The 21,367-nt window shown below is 44.3% G+C and overlaps 2 protein-coding genes across 3 annotated transcripts in view; one reads left to right on the top strand and one right to left on the bottom strand.

The window, feature by feature from the left end:
• The window catches only part of fam222ba (family with sequence similarity 222 member Ba), an 81,083-nt gene extending 70,913 nt beyond the window's left edge, over positions 1 to 10,170 (top strand). For both annotated transcript variants that reach the window (XM_072243144.1, XM_072243145.1), the window contains one exon: positions 1,554 to 10,170. In XM_072243144.1, the coding sequence (XP_072099245.1) occupies positions 1,571 to 2,899 (1,329 nt within the window). In that variant the 5' untranslated portion in view covers positions 1,554 to 1,570 and the 3' untranslated portion in view covers positions 2,900 to 10,170. The remainder of the gene's footprint in view (positions 1 to 1,553) is intronic.
• A 2,442-nt stretch (positions 10,171 to 12,612) lies between these two features.
• The window catches only part of LOC140187625 (transient receptor potential cation channel subfamily V member 3-like), a 49,846-nt gene continuing 41,091 nt past the window's right edge, over positions 12,613 to 21,367 (bottom strand). The window contains 4 exon segments of the mRNA XM_072243143.1: positions 12,613 to 14,818; positions 16,170 to 16,243; positions 17,746 to 17,843; positions 20,123 to 20,394. Coding sequence (XP_072099244.1) covers positions 14,565 to 14,818; positions 16,170 to 16,243; positions 17,746 to 17,843; positions 20,123 to 20,394 — 698 coding nt within the window. The 3' untranslated portion in view covers positions 12,613 to 14,564.

The following is a 21,367-nucleotide window of genomic DNA, read 5'->3' as shown; positions in this document are numbered from 1 at the left end:
AAAAAGTCATACCAGATTTGCAGGAAGTGAAACTTCTCATCAAACGAATTTTTAACAGAAGAATTGAAAATGTTAAACACTAGGTTTTGCAGATGCTGGAAATCTTGAGCAACAAACAATGCTTGAAGAACTCAACAGGTCGGGCGGCATTCTTTGGGGGGACAATAAACAGATGATATCTCAGGACTGGAAAAGAAGGCAGAATAAGAAGGTGAAGGGGAGGAGAAGGAGTGCAGGCTGGCAGGTGATGGGTGAGACTGGGTGAGAGGGAAGGTGGGTGGGTGGTGGAGGGGAGGAATGAAGTAACCTCATTAACCTGATGTGTTAACTGAATTTTCCCTACACAGGCGCCATGTGACCTGCTAAGTATTTTGAACATTTTGTTTGTATTTCATACAAGGTCATAGTTTTAAAAGAAGTGAAGGCTGCAATTCTACGACCTTGACCTTTGGGTTGTGGTTTTACTGGATGTGACAGCTGATCAGAAGCATTGTGTATTGGCTGATGGCAGTGGGTGGCAGTGCACAGGCCTGGGTGGCCCAGCTGCTAAGCAGCAAACGCAGTGGAAGGGAGGCCACTGCTGAGGCGTGGTGCTTGCCATCGAGGTGGCGAACCAATGGAGTGGGCTGGGCAAGGCATCCTGCACAATGGAGACGGCAGTGCTGATGGCCTGCTGGAAATGGAATGATACCTGTGAGGAGGCCTGTGCTGAGGAGGTCCAGGCATTCTATGAGTGTGCAGTCTGAACCGAGAGAAAAGCAAATGCGGAATGTGTGACACAGCTGGGCTTTTTGACACCTACACAAGCCACAAAGTGGATGCAGAGATTTCTGAACAAAATACACGTCACATAGCATCCGCAAGGACATTATGATCTTGTCTTTTTGGCAGACTTGCACCCAAAGCTACATGAACATTGTTACTTTTCCTTTGAATTCGATGATGAACAAGCTGATAGTTAAAAACCGCTGAGAGGATCACCAAGGTCTCCCCGCCCCCTACCCCGCACCATTTGTGACATTTACCAGGAGGGTTGTAGACAAAGAGCCTGAAATATTGTTGAGGATCCCTACTACCCATCCCACAATCTCTTTGACCCACTACCGCCAGGAAGGAGGTACAGGAACATCAGGACTAGGACTGTCAGACTGGGTAACAGCTTCTTCTCCCAGGGTGTGAGACTAGGACAGCAAGCTGTTTACTGTTTATTATTTACTGTTCACCTATGCTGCTCACTACAAGCGTTATTAATTATATTTATTAACTTATTTGTGGTAATATTTTGTTTTGTGTACTATGTGTGACATACTGTATGTATTGAGGGTGCATCATGATCTGGAGGAACATTGTTGTATATATGTACAGACAGATGACAATGAACTTGAACTTGGTTTGTTGGATATCTAATGTACAAATATTCAAGAGAGTGTCTTGTTGGATAGAAGATGAATTTATTGTGAAATACAGGTTAAGTTATTTCAAAGAAAGAATCCTTGTGCATAGTCCATCTGATGTCCTTTGTCATTCACCTCTCTTCTGCTTTGTATTCTTAGGGGAAAAGACACAAAAGATGAGATCAGCACAGTACCCAACCCCAGCAGAATTGGACGCGTATGCTAAGAAAGTTGCCAACAACCCACTGACTATAAAAATCTTCCCAAACAGCGTCAAAGTACCGCAGAGGAAACACCTCCGCCGTACGGTAAATGGTCTAGACACTTCGGGCCAGCGGTTCAGCCCTTACCCCCCTCAAGCTGGTTCTAACCGTGGTCTGCTCGCAATAGTCAAGCTACCAGCAAAAAGGATCGTGAAGGACTTTGACGGAACCCGTGCGAGGCTGCTGCCGGACATCGCCATGAATCCTCCGTCGGCACCCTACGCTGCACCTAGCACTTTAACCCACCCGCAGAATGCGCTGCTGCAGCCTGGTTTACACGGATACCGGAAGGTGCGTCAGGACGGGGACGCTCCCCCCAATGTCACAGTGTCTACCTCAACCATTCCGCTCTCCATGGCCGCGAGCCTGCAGCAGAACAGGCCCTCTGACCTGAACAGCGTCGTACACCAGATATACCAGATGTGCCAGGCCAGCGCAGGCCTCACCACTACCTCGGTCTGTGAGGGCCAGATCGCCAACCCCAGCCCCATCAGCCGAAACGTCCTGATCCACGCCAGCACCCGGGTGTCCGGCCATGCCCTGTCGGCCCACCTGCCCCCCTGCATCGTAAATCCAGGTGACCCCGCCGTTGCCATGACGTCTGTCGCCCCTAGTGGCATCGCAGTGGGCAGTGTGGGTCGGATGCAAGCCGCCTACCAGAGTGACATAGATTCTGCCACTTGGCACCAGCACCAGCTGGCGCAGTTACAGCATGCGAGCAGGGACGCTGCAGGGGTAGGGCACCCCGCTAAGCTCCAGAGGGACGTTGCCGGACCTGGCTTCACCACCAAGACACTCGGCTACCCTGTGGAGCTGTGCCCGGGTCAGCCTTACAATCTGAAGGTTTCCGGGGATAAGCTGTCTCCATCACCTCCGGTCAACGGGGCGCCGGGGTCTCTGCCCTTCCCCAACGGGCAGTACTTTCAGCCAATGTGGAACAACATCCTTCCGACGCCCAACAGTGACAGCTCAGGGTCCCAGGACCTCGGGATGGCATTTCACGGAGGAGCCTCGGGGCCGGCGGACTGCCTGGCAGCGACTCACTTCCGGGCCGGAGCTGGTTCCTCCGGCCAGACGAATGTCCTGCAGACTGCGGAGTACCTGGGAGCAGAATACCAGAACTCCTGCTTCAGAGACCAGACTATGGGGATGCTGGGCAAGATGCACAGGCTACCCATCAGTCGAGGCCCAGAACCAAACGTTAACCAGAGTAGTCATATTCACCATCCCGTGTACAGATGAGATGGTGCCCTCTGAATCTGGCGCTCGAGTAGTCTTAACATCAGTTTTGGATAATATTCTTTTGCGTTGTTGCTGTTTGATTGCCAAACTTGTCAGTGATTTCCATTTTTGTTTTTAGGGACAAATTATTGCAAACATCTTATTTTCGTGGGAAGGTATTTATCAAAATTGAAGTCTGCAGATCTCACCACCACCTTGATGCACAGATTAGAAACCAGTTTCGGTGACAGATTTTGAGGGGGAGGGGACCAAAATGCAAAACAGATGCACTCTTGCAATGATGTCTTTATGCCAGTACTTTGATTTGAAAAGCTGATTTGGAATTACCTGGTACGTGTGCACCGATCCCTTAGTGGAGTTATGGGCTTCAGTTCCTGTGTATAAGCACAAGAGATTCTGCAGATGCTGGAAATCCAGAGCTACGCACACAAAATGCTGCAGGAACTCACTCATCAGGTCAGGCAGCATCGATGGAAATGAATAAACAATTGACGTTTCAGGCTGAGACCTTTCATCAGGACTGGAAAGGAAGGGTGAAGAATTTTGAAGGTATAAGGGTGTCCCCGTGAACAGTTCCCACTGGCCTGCTTGTCATCATGCAGTGATCCAGCAGATATGCGTGCGTGCTGTGGGTGTGTGGCTGGCAGGCTCTGGATGATCTGTGTTCTTCAGGATTGCACCCCCCCCCCCGACCTCTTGTGCCTCGTGCACCGCAGGTTTGCTGCAGCCATTATAATCTGAACTGCAGAGCTCTGTTTAACTCTGATGAATGATCCAATTGCAAAGCTCTCACCGTGAGAGAAAATTTTCACTGTGAAATTTATGGGCCAAGAAGTGACAGATTGCAAACTCACTTAAATCTGCAGTGCTGCATTTATTTTCTCTCCGCAGATCAAAATAACGCTATATTTGTAAAACAGGAGGGGCACTCCCTGCAGGTAATAGTACAGTCTGACTATTATGATAATTTATTTAAAGCCCTTTTGCTTTTTTTTTGCTCCTCTGGGTCTCTGCATTTCGATTGCTTTAGTGGAGAGAGCCAGAGGACAGATAAAAGAGATTAGGCAAGAGAGGTTGTGTGAGCTCCCAGTGAGAGGCTGTTATGTGGAGTCAGAAGTTTCACAGCACAGGAGGGGACTTACTGCACATCTTGTCCTCACCCGCCTCTTGTGGTACCATTCTGCCTATTTTATTTCAATAATTCCACACCCCCCCTTCTTCCCATTCCGCATTCCGGCTCCCCTCTCTTCTTCTCATCTCTCTCTGATGTCCCTTCTCCTTCCCTTTCTCCCATGGTCCACTGTCCTCTCCTGTCAGATTCCTATCCTGAGGAAGGGTCTTGGCCTGAAATTTCGACGGCTTATTCCCCTCCATAGATGCAGCCTGACCTGCTGAGTTGCTCCAGCATTTTGTATGTGTTGCTCTGGAAATGCTGTAGTCGGGCAAAATCTCAGAAATGTTACAAAAAGGTCATCAACGTGAAGTGTAAAGCATGACGCTGCAGATGGTGGCTGATGGTTTTACTTTACATGTTCTGTATCTGCACAATATTTTAGTGATGGATCAGACCTAATCTTGGTTGTACTGTTAAAACACCCCAGTTACACTGTCTTGCACTATTAGAATTCCAGCTCTGGTTGCTCCATAGTGACACCTGCTGGTGAGAACCTCAAAGTACATTTATTAGCATATACTACTTTGAGATTCATTTTCTTGCAGGTATTTACAGGAAAAGGAGAAAAAGAAAGAAATATAATAGAAGAACCTGGCCTTTGACTGTTTTAGACTTAACTGCAAAGCCCAAAATGCAGTTGTCAAATGCTACTTGCTGTCTGGTTCAAGTGCAGGAGAAAGACCACAGGTTACCACTGCCTTCAAACATCCAACACAAACTTATTTCAGCAAAAGGAGGGAAAAATTTGAGGAAAGAATTTTTAAATTTTCCAACTACAAGGTATGGTGTCAACTGCAGAAACAACATACTATTTTTTTCCATCATTTTCTATCCCTTCCTAAAACTTAATGGGTCAGTAGATTATATATTATGGTGTTGTTAAACACCTGTGCACAGGGTGGTTCTCTTAAATCTCATGCCCTCATAATCCTTCCCATCACTTGCTGGTCATTAATGTAAAGAGGAAAAATTTCGACAACAAGTGGATTTAATCACAGTCATGTTTGGCAGCAGGAGCAGTAAATGTGTTTTATTTTACTTTTCCATACACTGGCTGAATATTGCTATACTACTGTAACTTTAAAAAAAAAACTGTGTAATGATTCTGTAAGAATGTTGCCTGTTTCGTGAGGGTCTGAGTGTCAGTTGCGTATGAGTGCTGTCATTGACATCTGCGAGTCATCAGTTTCCCTTAAAGCTCATCGAAAAGCCTTAAGTCTTCGCTCTCCCTGGTCCTCTTAAAATGAACACGGTTTGAAGGTGGAAAGTCAGCATTGTTTTCAGCATGCAGCTGCTGTTGGATAACAATCACGCTCAAGAAACAGGAAAATAAGACAGAGTATTTTTTTTATTCTGTGTAGTTCAGGGCTGTAACCAGTTCAAACATCCCCTCTCCTGAATCTCCAAGGCTTTAAAACTTTACTGAGGGTGACTAGATATGTGATAAATGTATTTGTGATCGGAATATGTTAATTGGGTTAAGGTTATTGCATCAGAGTTGCTGCACAAACATTTATTGAATGTGGTGCCTACATAAAGAAGCATCTGATGATATTTGTAGGTATTGACTGATCGGCAACTGTACAACATAATCCTGTTGTTCTTCCTGGTTGTCTGTTCTGCCTCGCCTTCCTTTATCAACTCCCCCCTCCTCAGTAAATCTAGTATTGATCTTCTGGCTGTCTCCCCTCTTCCCCATCCCTGTGGGAGTTACAAACAAGCTGTTCCCTATTCCAACCTGAAATTAATTTTATTAAACTCCCACCATGCTTCTTCCTATACTTGCTAGGAATTGGCTTTCTATTAAAAAGAAGCTTTATAGGGTCCACATTCTTGTGTCTGCATTTGGAATGAAACCAGACAGGGCTCCTTATTTAAGAATTCTCTAATGATACTATAATTATTCACCCACAATGTCCACTGACTGCAATAATCATGACCAAAGTCATTGGCCTTGCATAGTAGTTTGAACAGTATATCCCTTTTCACAGACCCAGTGCAAAACAGTTACACCAACTTCTTTTATAAGTTGGGGAACTTTTTCTGTTTTTAAAGATTTTCTGATCATTTGAAACAGAGATTTCACTTATAACAACTAGATTTCACTAAGTTGTGACTTACATTTCGCTACTCAAGAACAATGACTGGCTATGCCTTCCCATTTTTGACTGTGGGTAAGAAGTGAATTACTAGTGTGTACCAGTCTTGGTGGCATTAGGCTGGCAAGCTGAGTAAAGGACTGATCAGGTACTCTTTCCTGAGCTAAATAAGCAGGGTTGAAGACCTTGTGTCTGTATTAAAATAACTCTGTGACTAGAAAACATCAGTACTCTTTTGACAAATTATCTGTGTAATACTCACTGGGGAGGCCTTAAAGGGAATGCCTCATTGCATCCCAAGCAAGAGTTATTCTTCACAGCTGGCACCTTGCTTATGTTTATTGTTATATCTCATTGAGTAGCACAGATAGCTGTAGTAATGACTCTTGTGGTTAAATGTATGGCTGTGCTGTAGAAATCAGAATTATTCCAGGCTTAAGTGTCTTTAGTGTCACAGCAGTTCCCTTGACCCAATAAAGCAGTTATGTTAAAAAAATTAGAATTATTTTTGACTGGGGATATTCAAAATTAGCCTGGTTCAGTCGCTGGTCTGTGGTGAAATGAATCTCATGAGGCATACTGAGAAGATGAACCTTCACAAATCACCGATTCCCACTTTGCCTATCCAAGATGCCATATTCAAGAACAACTTTGCCTTCCCACCCCAGTTTTAATTTCACTGTTTGACTTTGAATATTTCAACAATTCCTTGCAGTGTTGCCACTAGGATCTTTAAAGCCAGTGACACTAGAAGCAAGAAGTCTTTGGCTTTACAGGAGTTTCTGTACAGGTCTGGGGAAGGTGAGTAATGCTTTTCCAAAGATAGAAGTAACGTACTCTACAAACAGTTCATTGGTGTGACACTGGGAAGGGCAGTGTTGTGGACAGTCGTTCAAAACCTGAGTCATTTACATGTTTTCTCCCCTGTAGTCTGTGGATTCAATATCTAATGGCAACATTACCAAGGGGTCTATGGCTGTTCTGATATCTGAGAAGCTTTGACGTGTGTATTTGAATTTTATCAGCTTTGTGCTAATTCCAAATGAACACAAGTATTTCTTTTCTCTGCCCTCAGTGTGGAAAAGGTGCCTCCACTGGGAGGGCTTAATTTAATAATGTGTTAGCTGGATATGCCCACTGTGGAGTAGACTGCTGCTGTGTTCCTTAAAAACAAAAACTGAAGACAAATATAAGCTGCTTTTTATATGTGCTACGGGTAAACCTGAGCCTTCTGCCGTAGAGGTCCAGTTAATAAAAGTACTGACTGAAACACTGCACTGTAAACGACAGCGAAATGAGGGGCGAGAGCTTGTTTTAGGAGTAAGGACTGCAACATTTGCACAGGTAGATGGTAGATGCATTTTATATACAATCTGAATTTAAAACCCTGTAACAGAGTGTGTCTGTTCAGAATAATCCTACCCAATGGAACCTGTCCTGACGTAAGAACTTATGCCCCAGCTTTCATAAGTGTAGAGTGATTATAAAAAAAATACCATTTGCATTTCATCTCATTTTATTAAATATTTGTTCTAACATGCTTTAGCAGGAGTTAAAGAGAAATTTCATTCCAGGTTGGGAAGAATATCTCAGCAACACAATGTTAATAGAACATAGAATAGTACAGCACAGTACAGGCCCTTCGGCCCACGATGTTGTGCCGACCCTTAAACCCTGCCTGCCACATAACCCCCCACCTTAAAGTCCTCCATATACCTGTCTAGTAGTCTCTTAAATTTCACTAGTGTATCTGCCTCCACCACTGACTCAGGCAGTGCATTCCATGCACTAACCACTCTCTGAGTAAAAAACCCTCCTCTAATATCCCCCTTGAACTTCCCACCCCTTACCTTAAAGCCATGTCCTCTTGTATTGAGCAGTGGTGCCCTGGGGAAGAGGCGCTGGCTATCCACTCTATCTATTCCTCTTAATATCTTGCATACCTCTATCATGTCTCCTCTCATCCTCCTTCTCTTCAAAGAGTAAAGCCCTGGCTCCCTTAATCTCTGATCATAATGCATACTCTCTAAACCAGGCAGCATCCTGGTAAATCTCCTCTGTACTCTTTCCAATGCCTGACATCATGCAGTTTTTCAGATGTGTGTGCAGGGTATTTCTTATACTTTTAGAACATAGAACAGTACAGCACAGGAACAGGACCTTTGGCCCACAATGTTGTGCCAAACAAATTAAATTAGTATTCATTGTCCAACTAAACTTCTGCCTACACAGCATCCATATCCTTCCATTTTCCTCACATCCACGTGCCTATCAAAATGTCTGTTAAAAGTCCCTAATATATCGGCCTCTACCGGCACCCACCTCTCTGTGTGTTTAAAAAAAAATAACTTGCCCCCTTTTACCTTAAAAGCATGCCCTCTAATATCAGACATTTCAATCCCGAGTAAAAGATATAGTCTGTTTACTCTACGCCTTTCATAATCTTATAAACTTCTATCAGATCTCCCTTCAGCTTCCGTTTTTCCATAGAAAACAACCCAGGTTTGTCTGGCCTGTGTAACCTTTTGTTAACTCTGTGTCCTTGAGACACAACTCGCCAGCAACCCCTTTCACAGTCCCTCCTGCACATTAGCATCACCCTAACATGGCATGGACTTTTCTTTAAGCTGACCTACTATTTCAACATTTTCATTTGGTGCTTTGCCTGTGTCTATATTGCAAACAAATTGCGTTCCTCGGATTCTGTGTTCAACCTGGTTCTGGATTGCCAGGATATCCAATTCATTTGTTATTCAACTAAGCTGAAACTGTGCAGCTGTTCCTGTTGGGTTTGAAGAGATTCTCACTTCCACTTCTACCACCTAGAGTCATAGAACACTACAGAAGCAGGCCATTTGGCCCATCTAGTCCATGCTGAACTATTAATGTAGTCCCAATGACCTGCACCTGGACCATGGCAGTCCATACTTCTGCAATCCAAACTTCTCTTAAATGTTGAAGTCAAACCCACGTCCACTACTTGTGCTGGCAGTTTGTTCCACACTCGCGCCACTCTCTGAGTGAAAAAATTTCTCCTCAGGCTCCCCTTAAACATTTCACCTTTCACCCTTAACCCATGACCTCACCTAACCTCAGTGGAAAATGCTTGCTTGCACTTACCCTATATATCCCTCATAATTTTATATATCTCCATCAAATCTCCTCTCATTCCCCTACACTCCAGGGAATAAAATCCTAACCTGTTCAACCAGTAGAATACTGACTCCAGAGTTGTTTCACATAAGCCGTGATGTATTAGTTCCTGCACGCCCCAGTATGCCCTGTACATATTTTTGAATTTCAATTTCACACACTCTCCCGCTCATCTCTGTAGTGAATGTACAGTAAGCCACACTCATGGACTCAGTCCGTTTCTGGGTTTTTCTTTCTTTTTCCTGTCTCTTCATTTCCATCTATCTCTTTTCCTGTCTGTGCCTCTTTGAGCTCCCCTGATTACACGCTAATTTGCAATACCCCTAAGTCATGCTGGGCCGAGAAAATTGGCAATCTGCTTGGAGGTCAAATTGCCCACTGAAGGTTGAATTTGATCTCGAGTGCCCTGTATCACAAAATTAACACTAATGCTGAGATCAGAACCAGTATTACCCTTGCCTTGCTATATTGTAAGGAAGCAAGTGAACTTATAAAAATCTTTTATCTTTTTTAGTTTTAAGGGCCAGAGTAAAGCAATTGGAAAATGTCCCCTTCAGATAATCATCCCATGTCCTGGTCAGTTTTAGTACGTGACTACCTGTTTGGTATTAATAATTTATGACCTTTGTTAATTACAAAAAATCAAAGAGGGTTGAAAACCTCAATGTTACTTTCACGCAGGGAAAAGCTGAACACTTGTGATTTGTGTCTAACTATGGTTTTGGAGACGGTAGTCTGAAGATGAGCAGTCCTTGCTACTGGTGTATGTATCCAGTGCAGTACGAAAACTATGTACACTGTTGTAGGTCTATGTTTTGATGAAGAATAATAAAAAAAATTTGCACATCTGAATTGTGAGTTTTGATACAGTGATGTTCTCTTTAAAATTGCTAAGCAGGACTGACTGACTGCGGTATAAATCTGGACCCCAGCAAGAGAAAGACATGGGTTGAGAATAAGCACTGTTAGTGCTTAAAGGAGAGACTTCCATTTCTATACTCAGTGGCATGCAGACAAGGTCAAGTTGTTCAGAATGGGGAAGAACAGTGATCTAAGTGAATGACTGTGGAATGATTGTTGGTTCCTGATGGGGTGGTTTGAGTATCTCAGAAACTGCTGATTTCCTGGGATTTTCACACACAACAGTCTGTAGAGTTTATAGAGAATGGTGTGAAAACAAAAAAATATCCAGTGAGCGGAAATGCCTTGTTAATGAGAGAGGTCAGAGGAGAATGGCCAGAGTGGTGCAACGTGACAATAATTCAGATAACCACACATTACAGCAGTGGTGTGCAGAAGAGCATATCTGAGAGCACATCACTTCAAACCTTGAAATGGATGGGTTAAAACAGCAGAAGACCACGCCAGGTTCCATTCCTGTGCCAAATAAAGTGGCCACTGGGTGCGTATCTAGCGATCCAAGTTCAGGAAGCCAGCATTGGGATGGAGAGGAGTTATAATAAAAGTAAGAAATAATAATTTGTAGAAATGGTGAACAGAGCCCCTAAAAGTACTGCCACAATAGCGTGAAGGATAAAAGTAGAAATGATGGGAGTTGAGATGACAGTGGTAAATCTAAATTGTAAAAAACAGATGAGCAAAGGTAGCTTTTGAAAAACAGCCCACGATATTGTGCGGAACTTTTAACCTACTCCCAGATCAATCTTACACCTCCCTCCCACGTAGCCCTCTATTTTACTTTATTTACAAGTCTTCCTAGCATCTTGTAGATGTCCCCAATGTATCTGTCTCTACACCCACCGCCTCTAGCAGCACGTTCCACACACCCATCACTGTGAAAAATCATGCCCTCTTGTACCCTGGGAACGTGTCTCTGGCTATCCACTCTATCTATGCCTCTTATCATCTTGTACACCTCAAGTAATTTCTCATCCTCCTCCTTCTCTCCAAAGAGAAACACACAAGCTCACTCAACCTGTCATCACTAAGGCGTAACACCCACTAAGAGTTTTGGAGGGATCCTGAGGCATGTCTTGACAGGTTGGTTGTCAAGAGGATCTTGTGGGTAAACCTTGAGCTAAGGGTTACTGTTTAAAACTAAAAGGTTGCCTGTTTAAGATGGAGATGAAGTGAAAGGGTTGAGCCTTTGAAACTCTTTCAAGTGCAGTGGGAATGGATTTTAAATATTTGTAAGACAATGTTATGATTAGATTCTTGAAAAGGGATGAAGGTTTATGGAGCTGAGGTGGGAATGCAGGTTAGGTTACAGTCAGTTTCTATGAACATTTTAAATGGTGGATAGTCAAAGCAAATCTAATTATGTGCTTCTAAATATGTTAGGCTTGAGGTATGTTAAATGTCAATATTTTTCCTCTAATACAGTCGCACCCAAGTTTCTGAATGATGCCTTAAACCAAGACCGTGATTGTAAATAGCAAAACTTCCAAGCAGGGTCTTGATTCCCAAACCAAGTGGAATACCCTTCCTTTTATTTAGTCAGTCCATTGCAGTGGTAAATGCTTAGGACTGGAGGAAGGAACTTGAAGGGCATGGGAGGGAAGTATTTTTTTCCCCACACAGAGTGATTGGTATCTGTAGAAGTGGTGGAATTAGAGACATGTCAACAAGTACTTAAATAGGCAAGACATTGAACAACACTGCCCAGATGTGGGCAATGCAGATAAGTAAAATGCACACCACTGATGTGATGGGCTGAAGGGCCTGCTTCTCTATTGTATGACTCTGCCTCTAGAACTAGGAGCAGGTAGACAAGATAAGTATAGAACGCTGCAGCACAGTACAGACTCTTCAGCCCGTAATGTTGGGCCAGTCCTTTAGGATCAATCTAACCCCTCCTATATAACCTCACTTTTTCTATCATCTATGTGCCTATACAAATGTTTCTAAACTGTTCCTAATGTATCTGCCTTTACCACACCCCCTAGCAGGGCCATCCATGCACTCTCCACTCTCTATGTTAAAAAAAAACACTACCTCAGACATGTCACATGTAGGCACTGTTTGCCCTAAGCTGCATGGGTGCATGGGCATGCAGTAACTGAAAGGCTCCCACGCACATAGCCTTTGTGGCTGGGCAGCTGGAATTTTCTTATATATAATGCTATCATCATTTGAAATTACACTTCTATAATTTTGAAATCTATGTTAATGTAATTGTGAAATACCCTGTAATTAAATGAATATAATCCATAAATGTTCTACATAATAAATATTCCACCTCTGAAACATTTTAGAACTTCAACATATCTACACTGTCAGTGTTTCAAATTACAACGCTGTTACAAATTGTAACAATAAACACAGAGTGGAAGTTGGTAGCTCAGTTTTAATAAACTGCCAGCCTGCTGAATGCAACATGAAAGATGTCCTTTGTTGTACTGTATTTCATTATACTCTTCAATTAGTAAATAAAATCATAAGCATATGATTTTTCAATTTTCATTTTACATATTCATAGTATGCATATTACAAAAAAAACTTTAAATGCCACGTGGTTTTCAGGCAGTGTACAAGTTCGCTGGTCAGAGTAATGGTTGGTCTGCATGGCTGTAAAAAAAATTAGAGGAAATATTGCCTGTAAGTATTCCCCATGGTTGGAGAGTTTGGACCATGACTGGAAGTTCCCCTATTTAAAACCCCACTCTTGGTTTAAGCCATCACTCAGAATCTTGGCCATGATTGTATTGTAGGAAAAAATATCTTCAAAAAAATTGATCCTTAACAAATACCCTGAGTTTAACATATTTGAACCACACAAATAGATTGCCTTTGGGATACTGAGGCAGAATGGGAGGAGATAGTTTAAACTAATTCTGTTTTATTGTCCTTCAGAAACTTTGACACGTGCACATCGAAACATACATCAAATATTTGCATCAACCTATGCAGTCAGAGGAGGGGCAGCCTGCAAGTGTCACCACACTTCTGGTGCCAACACAGCATGCCCACAACTCACTAACACTATCCGAGTGTTCTAGTTTCCTTCCACGTTTCACTTTGTTGGAATATGGGAGGAAACTGGAGCACTCTGAGGAAATCCACATGGTTATGGGGAGAATGTACCAACTCCTTGCAGACAGCGGCAGAAATTGAACCCTGATGGGTGATCACTGGCGCCAGAAAGTGTTTACACTAACCACTATGCTACTAGGTTCCTGGGTTTCAGCACCAGATCATCCTGGGGTCCAATCCACATGCACAATACCCAAGGAGTAGTTTCAGTTGTGGGTAGGTTCCAATTTGAACTGGACTGGTATCCTCAGTGTGCATTTGATTTTGCAACATTAAACTTTGCCCCATACATATCCTTTAAAAATTACTTTTATTGTTTATATTGGCCATTTTGTTCTACTTATCCAGCTGGGCAAGGGGTAAGTTAACTTGCATTTATGTACCACCTCCGTAAGGAAAGTAGCATTAACTGGAGCGAGGAGTGGATTTGGTTCACCCTTGCCCTACTATCTCTCGGCTTGTCCCCATTGGCCAGAAAGACTTTTCCAGGGTTGTTCTGAAGTTAGCATTGAATTTCCAACCCCCTGTCAGGTTCTGACCCGAAAATGCAATGTAAAACCAATTGCACCACAGCAACAACATTCGGCTGTAAGTAGCACGATACTGTGGATAGCTGGAGTTTCAGAACCATCTGATTCATTGTGTTGACGTCCTGAACAAGTGGTTTGGATCTTCATTTAAGGCAGCACCTGACATTCAGTGTTCCCTTGCAACATACACAAAAATGCTGGAGGAACCCAGCAGGTCAGGCAGCATCTCCGGAAAGGAATAATGAGTCGACGTTCCAAGCTAAGACCCTTCATCAGCACTGGAAAGGAAGCGGGAAGATGCCAGAATAAGAAGGTGGTGGGAGGGAAAGGAATAAAGAACTAGAAGGTGATAGGTGAAGCCAGATAGGTGGGGGTGGGGAGGGAAGGGCTGAAGAAGGAAAAATATGATAGGAGAGAAGAGTGCATCATGGGAGAAAGGGAAGGATGAGGGTGAGGAGAAGGAGTAAGGCCAGAGTGCGGAATTGAAGAAAAGGGAAGGAGGAGGGAAAAAATTACTGGAAGTTGGAGAAATCAATGTTCATGCCATCAAGTTGGAGGCTACCTAGATGGAATATGAGGTGTTGCTCCCCCAATCTTTCCCTTGCTGCTCTGAAACATTTAGTCTGAAAGTCCCTGAAATGGAGCTTGCCAAAGCTTGACAAGGTTAGTAACCACAGAGGCGGCGTTGTCTATCACACTGTTCCAGCAGGAACAAATTAAACCAGTGCATCTCTGCTTGGCCCGGCCGGGCAGGGCTTGAACTTCCTAGCCTCTGTCTCTGGTGTACTCTGTTCTGAAATCATCTCTATCCGTGTGTTGCTTGCTGCCCCCTGCCTGTTCACTCTCCGGGTACATTTCCTGTTGTGGCCCAGGTTCCATCTTCTGGTCCAGAACTTTTTCCTCGGAACACTTTCACGGAGTGGTAACATCACTCTGTCCGCTTCGTCTGAGCTTTCATCAGAGGACTTATCTAGAACAAAAAGAAATTCAGATTTCTCTATCTGCGATAAGCTGACATTTGTCAAATAGTGCAGGAAATTTTAACATAGTAAACATTTAACCTATTAAAACAAAAACTTCACATCAATTTAAAAGTTTCTTCCCCCAGGCGGTTAATCTGTGGCTAAGAATAGGATGATTTGGCAGATGAATACACAATGGAGGAATTGGTGCAGAAAGCGGTAGTAGACTGGCATGTATGCCACTGTGGGCATCACTGATTCATGGCTGAAAAGAGGCTACGGCTGGGAGCCTAACATCCTGGGATATAGATTGTATTGAAAGGTCAGTTAGGAAGCCAGGGTGGGTGCTGTGGTTCTATTGGTAAAATGTGAAATCAAATTCTTAGAAAAAGGTGACTTAGGATCAGAAGATGTTATGGCTAACACGAGAGGACACAGTATTAAGGTGCTTGGAAGTAGGTACAGAGGAGATGTCAGGGGTACGTTTTTTTACTCAGAGTGGTGAATGTGTGGAATGAGCTGCCGGTGACAGTGGTGGATGCGGATATGATAGGGTCTTTTAAGAGACTCCAGGATAGGTACATGGAGCTTAGAAAAATAGAGGGCTATGGGTAACCCTAGGTAATTTCTGAAGTAAGTACATGTTCGGCACAGCATTGTGGGCTGAAGAGCCTGTATTGTGCTGTAGGTTTTCTATGTTTCTATGATAGACTTCACCCCCTCTATCTTTCACCTCTGACTGTAAACATTTTAAACCAATTTTACAATGCTGTTTACATTCTAAATTCAAGCTGGTATTTATGCATATTTTATTCCATATCTGCCTTTTAACCTGTAACATTATATTTTTAAAAAATTTGTTGAATGTTGTTTTTTGTTGCAGGTCACACCCTGACCACACATCACAGCAAATTCCTTAAACATGTAATTGTATATGGCGAATAAACTCAATCCTTGATCCTTACCATAATAGCTTATCGTGGACATCCTTGACTTAGCTCCAAGGGCCCGTTGTCTAAGGACGGACATTTTGGCATGGGGAAGGGTCCAGAGGAGGTTCAGGAGAATGATCCCAGAAATGAAAGGGTTAATGTATGAGGAGCATTTGATGGCTCTAGGCCTGTATTCACTGGAGTTTAGAAGAACGGTGGGGGTGGGGAATCTCACTGAAATGTACCGAATATCGAAAGGCTGAGATAGAGTGGACATGGAGGGAGTCAAAGGTTACCTGGCGAAGGCAGGAAAATGGGGTTGAGAGGAAAAGTGAATCAGCCGTGATTACATGGCAGAGCAGACTTAAAGCATACAGTGGAATGTTTTGCTTGCTCAGTGACCAACACAGTCTTTTTTTCTATTTACCTTCCTCTTCTCCTGGATCTTCATGGATGCAAGCTACGCTTGTACTCCACTTTGTCCAGTTCACCTCATTGATCCTGGAGCGAGAAACGAAGAGTTTGGAAACAAGACAACATTGAATCAGGATCAGGATGTGACGAGAAGTTTGTTAATTTAGTAACAGCAGTTCAATGCAATACATATAGAAGAAAAAAAACACAAAATAAAATAATAATGAATAAATAAGTAAATCAATTACAGTATGCATATATTGAATAGATTAAAAATCGTGCAAAAACAGAAATAATTAAAAGTGAGGAAGTGTTCAAGGGTTCAATGTACATTTAGGAATCGGATAGCAGAGGGGAAGAAGCTGTTCCTGAATCGCTGAGTGTGTGCCTTCAGGCTTCTGTATCTCCTACCTGATGGTAACAGTGAGAAAAGGGCATGACCTGGGTGCTGGAGGTCCTTAATAATGGACGCTGCCTTTCTGAAGCACTGCTCCCTAAAGATGTCCTGGGTACTTTGTAGTCTAATACCCATGATGGAGCTGACTAGATTTACAACCCTCTGCAGCTTCTTCCAGTCCTGTGCAGTAGCCCCCACCATACCAGACAGTGATGCAGCCTGTCAGAATGCTCTCCATGGTACATCTATAGAAGTTTTTGTTGACATACTGTACCAATCTCTTCAAACTCCTAATGAAGTACAGCCGTTGTCTTGCCTCCTTTATAAGTGCATCAATATGTTGGGACCAGGTTAGTTCCTCAGAGATCTTGACACCCAGGAACTTGAAACTGCTCACTCTCTCCACTTCTGACCCCTCTGTGACCCGTCCTTTGGGTGTTTAGGAAGGGTAGATTGGACTGTCCCAGATAGCCCTCCCTTCCTCAATCTCTCAAAGATTCATCTGCACTTTCTGTGTAGTGTTTACACTTGATCCTGCATTGGTATTGTTGTACCTTGTTCTAGCTCTGTGGTAAAGCTGTGAAAGCCAACAGCCAGGAAGGCAGTTCTGCAGAGTTTCGTTGAAAGCAAAGGCCATGTCAAGGCACAGGAAGAAGCCACTGCACTCGGGGAAGACCCCAGTTGTGACGACTACCATTGGACCCAGACATCCGAGATCGAGAGAGTGGAACTGTCCCAGTGCAATGGCCTTTTCCATTTTAAAAACTCTCCTGCATGTGTGACAATGATAGGTCAAATCTACAACAGACAACCAATCAATCACCTCAATGCACTGTGCAATGATTGAATCTGTATGAACCGTTACAAGACAAGTTTTCACTGTATCTTGGTACAGGTGCCAATAATAAACCAATCCCAATTCCTTAAATTACCTTCACCATCTAGGTTCCTATGCCCTCTACAGCAGAGATTCACCACCTCCTGAGAGAAGCAATTCCTTTACATCTCACTGAGGGAGGCAGTGTGGTCCAACTCAGGGCTGCTGCCCCGTGGGTCCAGGGACTGAAGCTCAGTGTGGTCCAGCTCAGTACTCCATGCTGTGAAACTTGTAGTTTTGTGGCAGCAGCACAGTGCCGCATGCAAAAACCATCAACAGAGAGAATGTGCTGTAAGAAGGCAGTCTGTGTGTTACCTGATGTATCTCTTTCCATTGAGCTCTTTTCCCAGCTGAAGCTTTTCCTTCAGAAACTTTGGCAAATACATCTCCAAGTTCAGAATGGTTCTCGCTCGCTTGCCGGGGGGATTTGGAGAAAGGGTACAACACAAAATAATTACTCCACAGTGTCCTGTACTGATCCCACAAGCTAACCCAACAATGTTCTGTTCATAAACACAAAAAAGCTCTGCAGGTTCTGGAAATCCAGAACAACACACACAAAATGCTGGAGGAACTCAGCAGGTCAGGCAGCAGCTGTGGAAATAAAAAAACAGGCAATGTTTCAGGCCCAGACACTTCATCGGGACTGGAAAGGAAGGGGTAGGGGAAATAATACATGTTCTGGTTACTCTCTTACCCCTTCTCTTCTTCCCACCTGCCCATCACCTCCCTCTGATGTCCCACCTCCTCTGCTTTCTCCCATGGTCCAGTCTCCCTCTCCTTCAGCCCTTTAACTCTTCCACGTATCTCTTTCCTGCTTCTTGCCTCATCCCTCCTGCCCCACCCACCCAGCTCACCCCTCACCCGGTTTCACCTCTCACCTGTCAGGTTGTACTCCCACATTTTTATTCCGGCTGTTCCCCACTTCCCTTCCAGCCGGAAATTTTGACTGTTTATTCCTCTCTATGCATGCTGCCTTGCCTGCTGAGTTCCTCCAGCATTGTGTCTTTAATGTTTTGTTCACCTGGTTTGAACCCATTTATATTTAAGGATGATGCGCCACCTTGTGGAAACTGAGGTTACTGGTCTTTTGGATGGAAATGTAGCCACATATATCTTTTAAAGGAAATTATCTGTTACTTTATGTCTGAAGTTACTGGACCCTGACACATCAGTGAAGAAATCGGTGCCCAGGCCACAAGCTCCCATGGGGGGCCCAGCAAGTCCTTTGAGGCTGTGTTGAGTTTCACTTTGTGTTAGTTTTGTTCTCAATGCCTGTGATGGCAGTCTCCGAGCAGGCACAGCCTGTTCGATACCAAGCCATGCAAGTCTAGAGGTTGCAGTTAGACCGTAAGACTTAGTAGAATTAGGCCACTTGGCCCATTGATTCTGCTCCACCATTTGATCATGGCTGATTTATCAGCCCTTTCAACCCCATTCTCCTGTCTCCTCCCCGTTACCTTCGATGTACTGACCAATCAAGGACTTACCAACTTCTGCTTTAATTATATCCAATGACTTGGCCACCTGTGGCACTGAATTCCACAGATTTACTACCCTCTGGCTAAAGAAATTCCTCCTCATCTCTGTTCTAAAGCAATGTTCTTCTATTCTGAGGCTGTGTCTTCTGGTCCTAGACTCTCCCACTATAGGAAACATCCTCTCCACACCCACTTCATCCAGTTAAAGTTAAAGTCTGTCCCGAGCCTTATAGGCTCATCAGGCCGGTGCTTGTGCCAGTTTCCATGGTGTGAAGTGACTGAGAGTACGAGACTCTGCCCCCCCCCAGATAGGATGCCAGTCTATCGCGAGGTTAACTCCCGGAATTTTGCCGGTACCCATTTTCAGCTGGGTGGACTGGAGCAGTGTGTGGTTAAGTGCCTTGCTCAAGGACACAACACACTGCCTCAGCTGGGTCTCGAACTCATGACCTTCAGATCGCTAGTCCAACGCCCTAACCACTTGGCCACGCACCACACCCCACTTGACCTAGGCCTCTCAATATTCGATAGGTTTCAATCAGAACCTTCTCCATTCTTCAAAATTCCAGTGAATACAGGCCCAGGTCATCAAATGCGCCTCATGCATTAACCCTTTCATTCCCGTGTCCCTCCTTTGGATCCTCTCCAATGCCAGCACATCCTTTCTTAGGCATGGGGCCTAAAATGCTCCTCATACATTAACCCTTTCATTCTGGTAAACAATTGTCTGAGTCATTACCGCATTAGAGCAAGTACAGTCTCACAATTGGTCAAAGACCCAGGAACACTCAGTGACACTAACCCTCTAACACTAGTCATTATCCTGTAATTATAAATCCTGCCTCCTTGTTAGTACTACTACCAGTCCTAGGGTTGGACGCAGTCTGGTTCTGTGTAAGATAGAGGCTTAGAATTAGACGTCAAATCTGCTCCACTGTTCAACCTTAAGCTAACCTCAGCCAATCAAACATTTTGACAATGTGGTGGGTTTTGGATAGTGGGATGCCTCTTTCTGCTAACTGGTTGAGTTGTGCATCGGGTGACAATTGGGTGAACCTTGTATGGGTGCCCTGGGTGTTCACCCTTGGCAGCTCACTTGAACCGCCACTGGGAGGATGGCTGAGGCCCATGTGTACGTGACCATGTGGCAAAGTGGGACAAGGAGCCAATGCCTCTCCCCATGTGGATGTGCAGATGTTGGGGGCAGGTACCTGGAGTTTCCAGATGGTCTTGCTGTCTTTGGAGATGTTGCCCACGGTGTCTCCCATCAGTGCGATCAGCATGTTCAGCAGCAGGATGAAGGTGAGGACGACGTACAACACCAGGAGGAAGAGGAAGAGCTGCGGGTAGAGGACCTGGCTCTGTACCTTCAAGTCCCCCAGTCCGATGGTGAGCTTGAAGAGTTCCAGCATGGCCATGCCGAAAGAGTCAAAAGGTCTGCACTTCAGGCTGTTCGGGCAACTCTGAATCAGGGAGGCGAGAGCTGGTACAGAAACATTTACATCAGTGCATCCAAGGAAAGAACTGGAATGAACACTGCCTCAGTATCTTGCTCTCTTTTCGCACGACTTACTTGTTTAATTATTTCCTTATTGTCATTTATAGTCATTTTTATGGATTGTACTGTACTGCACAAAATATCAAGTTTCTCAACTATCAGTGCTGTGCAAAACCCTTGTGTGTGTGTATGTATATATATATATATAGCTATAGCAAGGGTGCCCAAGCTTTTGCATAGTACTGTATTTGTTAATATGGAGCATATAGAAAATTTGTATATCCGGTGGGAACAAAAGCTGTTGGGAATGGCAAGGGTGGAGGCCCACAGGAGGGCTGTGGGACAGGTGGCAGAGAAGGAGTGCCAGCGGCGGGGGTGGGAGGGGGTGGTATGTCTGGAGACCCACCCAGTCCTGAGACACCAGGCAAGGTCATTTGATTCCAAACAATTGGTGTATTGATCATTACAGAATATCTCTCTGGTGCTTCCTGCTCCCTCCCCTCCCGCTTCCCCTTTTCCCAACCATGATTCCCCTCTCCCTGCCCCCTTCCCACTCTCAGTCCACAATAGAGACCCATATCAGAATCAGGTTTATCATCACTCACATATGTCATGAAATTTGTTTTTATTACGGCAGCAGTACGGTGCAATACTACAGTCTTATGCAAAACATCTCAGGCAGCCTACCTCTATTCATGTACTTAGGACCTCTGGGGCTGTACGATAGCGTAGTGGTTAGTACACACTTCACGGTACAGGTGACCGAGGTTCAATTCCTGCCGCTGGCTGTAAGGAGTTTGTTTGTTCTCCCCGTGCCCACGTGCCCATGTGGGTTTTATCCCACAGTTGAAGGACGTACCAGTTGGTAGGTTAACTGGTAATTATAAATTCTCCCGTGACTAGGCCAGGATTGGGGATTGCTGGGTGGTGCAGCTCGAAGGGCCAGAAAGGCCTGTTC

This window comes from Mobula birostris, chromosome 25, assembly GCF_030028105.1.
Source record: "Mobula birostris isolate sMobBir1 chromosome 25, sMobBir1.hap1, whole genome shotgun sequence".
NCBI lineage: Eukaryota > Metazoa > Chordata > Chondrichthyes > Myliobatiformes > Myliobatidae > Mobula > Mobula birostris.
Note: the sequence above shows the minus strand (reverse complement) of the source record. Positions and strands in the feature narration are given on the sequence as shown.